The sequence below is a fragment of the Cottoperca gobio genome, chromosome 3 (assembly GCF_900634415.1).
Source record: "Cottoperca gobio chromosome 3, fCotGob3.1, whole genome shotgun sequence".
NCBI lineage: Eukaryota > Metazoa > Chordata > Actinopteri > Perciformes > Bovichtidae > Cottoperca > Cottoperca gobio.
In genome coordinates, this window is record NC_041357.1 from 7,673,840 (window position 1) to 7,686,345 (window position 12,506).

At 39.3% G+C, this 12,506-nt stretch overlaps 1 protein-coding gene across 1 annotated transcript in view; it reads right to left on the reverse strand.

The window, feature by feature from the left end:
- Window positions 1-9,868, reverse strand: part of map1aa (microtubule-associated protein 1Aa) — a 37,893-nt gene extending 28,025 nt beyond the window's left edge. Inside the window, 2 exon segments of the mRNA XM_029455342.1 lie at window positions 8,185-8,286; window positions 9,652-9,868. Of these exon segments, the coding sequence (XP_029311202.1) occupies window positions 8,185-8,286; window positions 9,652-9,835 (286 nt within the window). The 5' untranslated portion in view covers window positions 9,836-9,868.
- Window positions 9,869-12,506: the final 2,638 nt, after the last annotated feature.

Here is a 12,506-nt window from a genome sequence, read left to right on the forward strand (position 1 = left end):
CATCAGTCAATCAGGAAGCGGTCTGCTGTGAGCAGAGGAGATGCTGAGGACTGAGACACTAATGGATGTACAGTGATGGATGCACTGATTACTTATGGGCCATACTGTATCCATTTCATCATGACGCAACAGACATGAGAGTACGTCCTTACTGGACGGCTCCTCAGGGAAGCTGTGAGCGTCTTCAGGGAGCTAAAGAGGCCACGGAGGGTTTTTAATTGACAAGAAAAGAGGTCAATATTTTAGGTGACGCTGAGGAAGAAGACTGTTTCGATATATTTATTTATTTTGTGACCATAGAGCCAATTTCATAAGCAACGAAAAACGCAATAACCAATTGAAGGTCACAGTTTTCAAATTGTTTCATTAAATCCAAACCACGTTTTCATACCATTCATGGCCATAACTCTTTCTGCAACAGCCATTGTTTAAAATTCTGTAATATTATTATTATTATTATTATTATTATTATTATTATTATTATTATTATTATTATTCCCTATATAGTAGTTTTTATAGTTAGTGGCCAATCCGCCTATCCAGTGTATGATTCAAATTGTGTAGCAACACACAAGAGATTCACAGGAAAGGATGTAGGATACACTCAGAAGACAACATTTGATCATGAGTTCAGTGTTACAGTGTACAGAAGATGTTTCTTTATTAAAGAACCTGATGCAACAACGTCCCTCAGTCCACGATTTATTTGGCTGCGCACACCAGTGCCAGTGCTTCTTCTTTTGCATTTCTAACAGAGTTACCGATCAAGGAGTATTTACTGCCCCTGGTGGTCAACACACGAGTCACTTCCAACAGTACGCTGGGACATGCATTAATAAAACGCACTTCACCAGTCACCACAGGTGTTGCCACATCAACTAAAAGTAAAGATTTAGGAGGATTATAAACGATTATAACTTGTTCATATTCTATTATTTCATTTGTGGTCAAGTGTTTAAGATTACTGTTACTTTTTGTTGTGATTAGTTAGTTCTTTCATTTCCTAGAATGCACTTCCAGCCTGCTCAATGAAGGGACGTTAAGTGCAATGTATAATTATAGTGATAGAGCAGAAAGAGTAAGATGGAAATAAGCCTCTGGTCTTTGATTCTGAGGGATTAACATCAAATATGGACGTCATTTTTAATGCATCCAACTGTGGAAACATTTTCTGTCATGAGATTGACAGAGTTGGGTGGGTTTGTTCCTTTAACTGCCTCACTGTTCTCTTCACACTCCCACCCCCCATGCCTCAGCCACCCCGCCTGAACTGTTTAACCCCCCTGCCTAACTTCCCTTGTCCCTGTGTCTGTATAAAACAGATTAGTGTGTGCATGTACACACTAGCTCGACTGGGGCAGAGAAAGGCCTTCAGGAAGGCTGTGAGACTCGAGGGCGCTGGCTGTCCTTCAGCACATATGCCACCCATCAGGGAGGGCACTGCCATTTTGGCAGCTTGAGCCATTCCATGTCGGCATTAAAGGGCTCGAGTCTGGAAGCAAATGCCAGCATTGGATTTTGCGGCACGCGTGAGAGAAAAATGTCTCTATGGCTTTAAAATGAATTACACTTGAATACAGCTGATCGAAGAAAGCTTTTTTAGTGGAATTGATGATAAAGACTCTGATCATTGTCTGTACTGCATATCTGTGTTTCTCTGCTGATGAGCTTCTCAGCTTCAGCTATTTCTATTTAAAGATCTACGTACCAATAAAAAAAAAAAGGACAATTTTGCTCGGACGCTTTCAATTAATGCTGATAAACTACCAACCTTTCTTGGGATTACATCGTTTGATCACAAAAGCCACCCTGCTTTCATGGTCGTACAGTTTTTTCCTTTCTGTTCTCTGAGTCTAAGCCTGTCAGCCATGATGACTGTGCACTCCCCCGCCAGCTGATTAGTATTCAAGGCACAGACAAGGAGGAGCCATTTACAGGCAGGCACCTTCTGGATGCTTTGAGAGGTTTTCCTGAAAAGTAAATATGAATCAGGAGTGAATCTCTAAATCCCTCAGAGCCACAAGACGACGGATCAAAGGGACTGACCTTCAATTCGAGGGCGGAACCTATACTGAATGTTTTCACTGCCGAGATCTGATCAATTCTCCAATGTGACCTTTGCATTACAGCAAGTAGCATAGAACCACAGTTGCCTCATCCCACCTCATTCTCCACCAGCTGAACTATAAACTTTCCAGTTGACATAATGTTTTAATAACAATAACCTTTTTACCAGCCACTCTCACCACACAGTGTCACAATTTCCACAATTACCCTCTCCACATTCAAGTCACCTTCTCACGCCTCCTGCCACAAACAATTGATTAGTCTTGGTTAATTCATTTTCACTCAAACAACTGATGTAAATAGGAGTAGGCTAAATTCTTGAAGATGCTTAATTTTTTTCTTCCTTTAAAGGTTCAGTGTGTAATTTCGAGCCACCTGCTCCACAGAAATAGGGGGCAGTATTTCACCTCTAAACTGGGTCCATACAATCTCTAATGTTAATATTTTAGTTGTACTAGTTTGGCATATTTATTGTATTCTATTCTTTTTCTTTATATTGTGTATTACATTTACTCCTGTGTCAGCCAGCCAGCCAGAAAAACTGTCTTCTAATCTTCACGTGGAGCTGATCATCTGTGTTTACTGAGCACTGATGTTAAGCGGGGTTGTAGTCCGTGTAACGTTACGTTAGTTTGTTTATTGGACTAAATCCAAAGTGGCAGAAACTAGAAAACGACCGCATATTCGTCTCGTCTTCCCGGTGGCGGCGCAGCCAGGAGAGCACCCCGCCGGGGAGGAGAGAGGTCGACAGAGCCGGCGCTCGGCAGCCGCTTCCGTCGTACGGAGCAACAGTCAGAGGCTGAAGAGACTTGAGCTCAGCCAGAACCAGCACCAGCCCTGCAGTCACAGCGGGCTGCTGGACCTGTGTAACTGCAGCAACAGGGAGTCTGCAGTTCCCCGGTGCTGTGGCTGAACTCCAGCTAACTGCTAACTGAAGCTACAGGCGTTTCTCTGGGCTGCTGACAGCTACACGCTCGGAGAAACTGCCTCCTGGCAGCTGTGAAGACGAGGAGAGGTGGTGCGGGGGGGGGGGGTTCTCGTTTCTGCCACTTTGGATTTAGTTCAATAAACTATAAAACAGATGGAAGGTGGCTGTAATATCTACAAGAGTCAGGCAGCTGTACTTCTTCTCCCTCTGTACTGAGGCAGACTGGAGCTACAGTGACTCACTATCACCTCTAGAGGAACAAGTGGTATTACAGACGGGACGGAGCGCAGCTAGCTGTTAGCATGCTAACTTCAGTAGATATCTGAACACAACACAGAGACGTCTTTGACACAACGTCAACACTGTTACCTCTTCACACTCTGTTGATGATGTTAGTTCATTGTTTTAATGTTTTAAGTTTAAATTCTGGCACATCTTACACATTGAACCTTTAAAGTAAGACTGCTGATTGTGTGTTCTGTGCTGGTGTTATTATTTAGTATTATGTGTGTGTATCAAAGCCTGATATATATTACAACTAAACTGCTTTAACGTTGTAATCTACTTGGTTAGGTTTAGTAAGATTTCAGTTATTACGTGAATGGATATTAGTGAAAGTTGACTTTTGGTTTCACACAAGACACAGACACTGGTGTCCTGGGTCAGAGTCCTGTGTTTGTTTGACCCGCCTATCCCATCCTTATTGCTATAGACTTTAATTTGAAACATATTAGTTCTACTGGATGACATGTTCCTTCATTACCATGAACACACACACACTGTAGTTTATTTTAACTCAATCCCACACACACCCCCCTGCTGCCACAAACACTCACTAGAGCACCACATGCGGATTAATCCGCTGTTGAAAGTAATCCCCAACAAATGTACTATTCTTTTGTGTTTGTTTGATAAAAACTGCCAGCTGTTTTAGGAAATTACTTTTTAATTGTTTTAATGAAACCGTATATGTGTGACATTTTGTAAAATGATTTGTTTTCAGAAGGAACCAACAGGTTTGGAGTTCTACAGAAAGGAAGTCCAAAAGTACAGATTAGTACATTGTTGGTTTCGGTCTTTTCATGGGATATGGTAACAATACGAAATATATAGAACAACACCAGCCTTATCACTTCAAATAAAAGTCAGAAACCCAGACTTCCAGACAGAGTGGTTTGCTGCTGCCTTTTGGCTGGGGCTGGTTCTTGATGTTAGCCTGTTTGACGTCTGTGCCTCAGGCAACATGGCCTTTTGAATCTGCTCACTGTCAGGGGGTTCAGTATTTTTTTTTAATGGCCTTTAAGTTCATAACCTCACATGCATCAACATCTCTTCAATCTATTATATTTTTACTTGAAGACATTTGTCTTGTTCCTGTGTCTTTGCTTGCTGCTGTCAAATAACAAAGCAGGAGAATCAAAGTCTCCCTGTGTGTGAGAGATAAAAACCGATTCATTTTATCTCTCAGGAGAAATTGCACATCAGTTTTTTCAATATTTTCCTCAAATTCAATACTATGTATTTAGTGCTAAGTAGCACATGCTAACACACTTATCTAAGGTGGTGATAATATTAAACATTATAATATGCTTAATGCATGTCAGCATTGTCATTGTGAGTCCCTTAGCATGCGGATGTTAGTGTTTAGATCAGGGCAAGGTCGTCCCAACGTACATGTTTATAAGCTGCTAGCATGGCTGTGACCATTTCTAGTATTCACAGAGAAATTGAGCTGCAATAATACCTCCATCATCAAGTTTATCAGTGCATCAAATATTAAGGACATGCACTTAACATATAGGTTAAACATTGTTCCATGTGCTGTTAAGAAAACACCACATAGTCAAGAAGAAGTTGACAATAATTGTTATTAAAAGATGATATAATAATTGAATGGATGAATACCAGTGCAGAGTGGCTTCTATGCTGCACTGTAATACAACTTTCCGGGAAACTGCAATGGATGGATAATCTCTTACATCATATTAAATTACTTAAATGCGTGAATGTGGACAGGCTGATATTCTCTGTGCTCGTCTGCAGCATCGACAGATGTCTAGACAAATCCTGCAAATTACTGAAATACAATCCATAGGATGTGTGTGTGTTTGTGTGTGTGTGTGTGTGTGTGTGTGTGTGTGTGTGTGTGTGTGTGTGTGTGTGTGTGTGTGTGTGTGTGTGTGTGTGTGTGTGTGTTGCTTCAGCAGGCAGATGACTGCAGCAGTCTGCCGGTGATCCTGAGAGACATGCTGTGTTTGCTTTAGACTGCTGCACACGTCTCTGTATGTTCATGTGATGCTTCCATCTCTGTGTTTACTCGCATATTTTACTGCAGTGGCTTTCAAGAACTGTAGCTGGATAGGATTTCAGTGTGTGTGAGCAGTGAGGCAGAGTGAGCATCAATCAAAGACAAAGAGAGAGAGAGTAATCAATAGCATCAATATCATCTCTGTGGCACTTGACTGTGATCAAGCACCACATAATACAATTTGTGCTGTTTATTTGCACTGCAATAACCTGATTACTGAAATCAATCACATTTCCATACGGCAGGGAATCAGATGTAACGCCTTACCCTGCCTTCTTTTTTAATAATTAAATGGTAAGTGTTTTTCTGACATTTTACATTTAGGCCTGAAGCGTCTTAGTGTTTTTAAGCTCTAAGCTGACCTTTGTAACTCATTGTCCATTTCTATTATATCTTGACTAAGATTGAATTTACAAATTACTTGGATACAAATATGTCCCATGAGTAAAGATTATTCCTCTCATGCTGCTGTCACAGCAACACTTTACATCTGTATTGTCTTTGTCGTGCAGATGCAAGCATGTAAAATCTGATTATAACCCCGGTAAAGTACAGTACACACCTGTACATGGCCGTCTTCTCTGCAGAAACCTTGTTTCTCTTACAGTTATCTCTCACTCCTATTACAGATATCGAGTCTGACGTTTAAGAAATCACCTTACTGCAGAAAGCCAACTGTTCTAAAGTGCATGCACATCTTGAATATTATTTTTGCTCAGATATTGTTAAAAGTAGTAAAACTATTTTAGTAGCTGCATAGGAACCTCTTTAACAGACAAAGAATATGACTCCCGTTGGAATTGTTAAAGGTACTATGTTAAGTGTTAACACTGATGATAAATACAACTACAGCAAAGCAGCACGGACATTGTATAAATTAAGAGGGAAATGTTGTTTACGTCAGTTGCATCACCAGTAAGATTCCTGTTGTAGAACAGACTAAACATATTAGTAATTGCCTCTGCATGTTTAGAGAATATTGCTCTGGATTCCAAGGTATAGAAAAGTACATGACTATAGCCAGAATTAAGATTGGTCCCGGCAGTGGCAGGGTTAACTCCACCAACAGGGGAAATATTCTACCTTTCAGGACGTCTGCTCAGGCTGGAGGAGTCCTGGTGATGCTCTCTGCCAGCAATCTCTGCATCACTGAGCCTCTTTCTGTGCCTCAGTAAAATCAACACCCTCAGGAGTGAAAGAAATACAGCAGGAGAGAGGGATAAGGGGAAAAGAGAGAGGGAGGGGAGGAGGATCAGGCAACAGAGAAACAGGATGAATCTGTGACAGAGGTGAGTCAGAAGAAAAGTATGAAAATGCTGGCGATAATTGTCATTTAACAGGATTGGATAGTTAATGGAGAAATTTGAATTATTCATGAAGTTTCTTCCAGGGAAGCTTGAATACAGGTAGAGTCAAAACAAAGACTCTATTGGCTGCTGAGTGGATCACGAGAGGAAGCATCAAATAACTTTCAAACCACAAATGGCAAAATGTTGACCTCTGACCTAATATACCTAATATATATATACAAATGTATTATATATATATACAAATGTATTATATATATATATATATATATATATATATATATAATACATTTGTATATATATATATATATATACAAATGTATTATATATATATATATATATATATACACACACACACAGCTGCTTAGCTTAGCTTAGCATATAGTAACAAATTCTGGAGTCTCCCCGCTGTGACGACAAGACTCGTGGAAATTACTGCGCCTGGCCAAGAAATAGTCTGGCGTTACTTTCATTTCGACCTAGTCTCTCTGAGTTTAATTTCTTTCTGATTTCTTTCTTTAAAATGTCCTCTATGGCTCTGGAAAGATGCACATCATTTGAAAGACATGGTCAATTATCAGGCAGGGAGGGTGAACTAAAATCATGCTATTTGTTGCATTATGGGAAGTGTAGGATCCAGTGCTTTTGCAGCTTCATGGACTATAAATCAAGATATCTCAGCTTCTGTTACTTTGATTTTGACAATTCTTTTTTCAATCTGTCTCTCACAAATTCTCTCAACGTTATGGAAGTACAATACTAAATCGCTGAACTATACCTTTAAGATGTTTTTCTATCAACAATAACTGATTATAAAATGGTTAGAGGCTGCTTGTATATTACCAACACAGCACTGATGTCAACAAACAGATTTTTATTTCTACTCTTTACATAACACTACTAGCCAAAGAACTGTGTGGGAGGATAGATGTGCCCCAAGATATAACTGCTTTTAAAATCCTTCTTCAGTGAACACTCACTGCAATTTATTCAGCCAATGCATCTTCTGTTCTGAGCTGTTTGTTTGACCCCACTAAGCTAAATGCTGAATAGTTATCAAACACAAGCGTTTTCTTTCAGTCTCATTCACAGCAGTAACATTCCGGGCAGGTACACATTAACACTGGCTCCATTCAACACGCAGGGCCTGATCGTATATTCCCCCAGCAGATAGTGTTCACATTAAGCCTTTATTGATTCCTACTCTGACATGCAGTCTGCATACGAGAGCCTGATCAATACAGGCTGCATCGTCTCGAGCATCCCCGGGAACCGCCTCGTGCATGTGCAGAGACCGAAGACAAAGGAGATGTAGGGAGGAAAGGACGTGTTGTTGTGAACCTCAGACTGAATGCATTCTTATCCAGTCACAGTCCAGTCACAGCTGCAGACTGGCTGCACGGGAACAGACACGGGTGATAAGAGATAAGCTAGACTCTGATACCATCAAAACTCAAAGTTACTGGCAGTTTTTGTCACCAAGCAACAAAAACTTGTATATGTGCGGCAAAATACAGTACCTGCCACCAGACAAGTTTTTATACATTGTGCTAATTTAATGAACGCAGGCTGACCTTTGACCTCTGAAGAAAACTGAGCGGTGTGTCTGGTCTCAAAAAGCTGCAGCTCCCTGTTCAGGTCACAATCAGTCAGATCGACGTTCCAGGAGCGTAAACCTGTTTAAAAAACAGAACAGCATGAATAATGTTCGTCGATAGAGGAAGCTACATTACATGCACAACATTTCACTCAAGCGTCAGACAGGGCTGCTTCGACAGCAGAATCACCTGAAGCACTTCTACAGTATTTCTACTTACACTAAAAGTAAAGAACCTTTATAACTGATTCATGATTGTGCATTGATTAAGTTAAGAGTGGGAGTACATGTGAGTAATGTTTTAATACCACATTATCCTATGTATAGAGAAACAACATTGATAATGAAAGGGTCGTCTAACGTACAAACTAACCAGCGGCATGAGGACAGTCATATATTTGCTTTTTTATTTGAAAAGAATCAGTAACCAGGCTTTAAAAGTTCAATATGAAGTAGTGAAATAACATCCCCAAGGGAAAATGGTTGGAAATCTTAAGCTTGTAGGCTAACCCAATAAGTATTTGAGGAATAATAAGAAGCTGAAGCTGGTTGTTAATATCATATCACATTCCTGAATGACTGCAGGTTTGTAAAACATTTTTAAATGTACAGATATCCAAAGATATGTTGGCGGATTTGTTTTTTGGACCGCTACACATGTGGAAAGTAACATTTACTCAAATACTGTACTGCTGTACGTTACTTGTACTTTACTTGAGTACATCTACATTTCAGAGGGAAATATTTTACTTTGTACTTTATTACATTTCAGCTTTACTTTTCAGATTAAGATTTTTCCATACAAAACGTGATGATCTTATGAATGATTAATTATTGTTGCTATTAAACTACCCAGTAGTGGCTAAAGTAACAAGAATTGGCTCCTGGTTTACAAACTACAACACTGAGATGCTGCTGGCCTGTATTAATCAGTAATAACATACAATACACTACAGTGCTTAATATAACACTGAACACAAATATAATAATGAGTACTTTCACTACATTTTTCTAAAATGTTATTTTACTAAAGTAACATTTTGAAAGCAGGACATTTACCTGTCCTGGATTATTTTTAGACTATGGTATCTGTACTTAAGTAAAGCATAAAAATACTGGACGTCTAAGAAACTAAAGCCCTTCGCTGACAATATGAGACGTTTGAGGATTGTATCCTTCATGTTTTACAAATATGCTGAATGACTGACTGCTGGTTTGCACCTGAATTAGAATTCACAGATATCTAAAGAGAGCTTGGACACTTTAATGTGAACAACGGATCATGTTTGTTTAAAATAGATTTGATACAATCTAAGTTTAATTTAAGGAACACGTTAACGCTAAGATGTTTTCAGCTGCAGTGAGCGTTTCTAGTCTCACACTGAGGAACCACCTGACCCTCCCTGCAGCCCCAGGTCTTCTGACCACTCCTCTTTCAGCTTACCTCGGGGGATCTGTTTCCTGGCAGTGTCGAGGTGATGGCTGGTGGAAATCTCTCCGATCACGATCAGCATGCGATAGTTTCTGTGCTGGAACGCAGCTCCAACACGATGCTGTCCATGGTGCTGAACACGCTCCTCCGGCTCTGCTCGCTTCACTGAGGAAGCTGCTGCGATAGGGATTTCCATGGTAACAGTGCCACCAGTGGACGCTGAGCCGCTTTCCATCTCCATGACAACTGCATCTGCAGCAAGCACCATGACAGTGCAGGATGAGCTGGGAGGTTTAGTGGGTGTGGCTCTTTGGACGGGTAATATTTTGATTGGATCGCAGGTTATGTGGCTATTTGATGTCACAGCATATCATTGGACAAAAGGAAAAGAAGAACATGAGAATTTATGTTGATCATATTTCCTATATGACGCGGCTGAAGCCTTCTGTGAGATGAGGACGACAGTGAAGATGAACACGTAATTTCCTAGGAACTAGAATCTTATTTTTTTCCAAACTCAATGTTGTGAATACCCCCCATGACAACATTCATATAACTATATCTATAGTGAGCACAGCAAATAATGTTCTTAACTTAACATAATTATCTGGGGTTATTGAGTGTAATCAATGTCACTTGCAGCATCCCTTTTTTACTGAACTCTGCCAGACAAAAGGGGCTGAAAATAAGACATTTGTGGCACACAAAGGTTCTATTTATATCAGTGTCACTGCAAGTACCAGGCAATGTGCTTTGGTTACTAAACTGACAACTCTTTGTTCCCATCATGAGCAAAACAAGGCTTCAACTGTGCGGAGATTAGCACTGACAACAAAGGCTCACAGTCAGCGTAGAAAAAACATTATTTTAGGCTTCATAAGACATTTGAGCAAACTCATTCTGCAACACTTAAGCTGCAAGTTGGTTGAGAACTATGAGCATTGTACATATAACAATATTTAAAGGATATTTTATAGTCAACAAATCCCATTAAAAGACCAAAATTAGCATTAAATTGATGCTAACAACTAATATTACGAGTACTATCTGTCGTATATGTACAGGCAAAGCCTGATTTATCTTCCTCCTATATTTGTTTGTGCCATAGAGCTCAATGAGCCACACTGTTGAACTGGGATGTTCCTTCATAAACCAGTGCGACCAAACTGTTTAAACTCTGAGAGCTGGTCAGAAAACACTGCTGTCTTATAATCTTCTCGTGGGGCTGATAAATTCTGGCATGTCTTACACATTGAAACTTTAATTGTGCAAACAGACTAATGTTTCAACAATACTGTGTCTTCATCAGAGTCAAAATAGACAAAGACGACATGCTAACACACATATTTTCAACCTAGAATAGTAATTGAGGAATTGAATTTGTCTTGTTTCCTTAGATTTATTACATTTGATTTATGCACTTTCTGTACTTCTATCTTTAAGACTCTTTGTTCCTGGTGTGATTATAGTGCAGGAGGTGTAGCACTTGGACATTGACTGTGGCAACTCCTACCCTCATCCATTATCCAACAGATTTGAAATCCTCCTAAATGATCATGCTAAATCAATTTCAACACAAACTGAACATAATAATCTTGAAGGGAGATTTATTGCAGGACTGTTGTATTAGACTACGTTTAGCTCGGTGTATCTAATAATAAACAAGCAACCTTTTTTTGTTATCCCACTGTAGTCCTCCTCTGTTTAGTTCAAATGCTGGTTTCTCTACATGTAAGTGCCAGAGCAGAGGTTGTGTGTGACTGATAGGAAGTGACACCTCCTGGAGTGGTGATGGATCACTGAAGGTTTCATTTAGCTGTTCTTTCTGTAAATCTCTCCTCAGGAAGATGTATGTTATCAGTAGTGAGTCAGCACCCCAGTCTCAGACACTCCAGAGTGTGTACTGGCCTCTGCTGGGAGGAAAGGGAGCTACATCATTTTATTCTTAATAAATCTCCATTGTTTGCAACCCAAGAACCCAGTTACTGATGAATGATTTCAAACTATTTGATTGAAAATGAAACGATTTTTATTTAGAAAATGCTGAAGAAATATTGTTATGAATTGAATATTGTAGTACTTTTGTTATACATTTAGTTTTTAGCATATGAAGATATAAAATGATGGAAGGACAAATGACTAAACAGACACATCTATTATTTATTCCTGAATATGGCACTAAAGTACATTCACGTAAGAAACTTAGTGCATGTTGTATTGACAGGAAATGATGTTTCACAGACATGGCTTGTAGAAATTAAAACAAAATGACTTGAACAGACCAACACTTTGTGTGTGGAAGAGACAGAAACCAAGTTTTATTTTCTTGAATTGTACAAACACGTTTACTTTCAAAGCACAGATGATAACAAAATACTTTTGTAACATCTATGTCTTGATTCACCATTCAGTTGTCTCCCACAGTTACATTTCCATGTTCCAATACAATGGTGGGTGTAAAATAGTATGAACTATTGCATCTGCAAAAGCTTCCAGTTACATTTAGATTACATTTAATATTAGGAATAATGACAAAACTGAATTATCCATTACAAATGTAACAACTGAAAGTACATTTTTTACTCTAATCTATCACATTTAAACATTAAAATTACAACTAATTGTATTTTATAGGCTGGTAAAAAACGTATTTTGTAGAATGTCAGTAGGCTATCTAAAAAAAAGGAAGATATTGAGCTACATTGGTGCTTTTTTTCTATTTAAAAAACAACCGTATGCTCATCCATGTGAAGCAGCTGTGTGTGTATGTGTGTGTGACTCCAGAGGAAATGAGCATGGCATCTACATTAAAAAATGCCTTTGCATCTTTACGTGCCATGCGTGTGTATTCCACACCCTGACTCTCA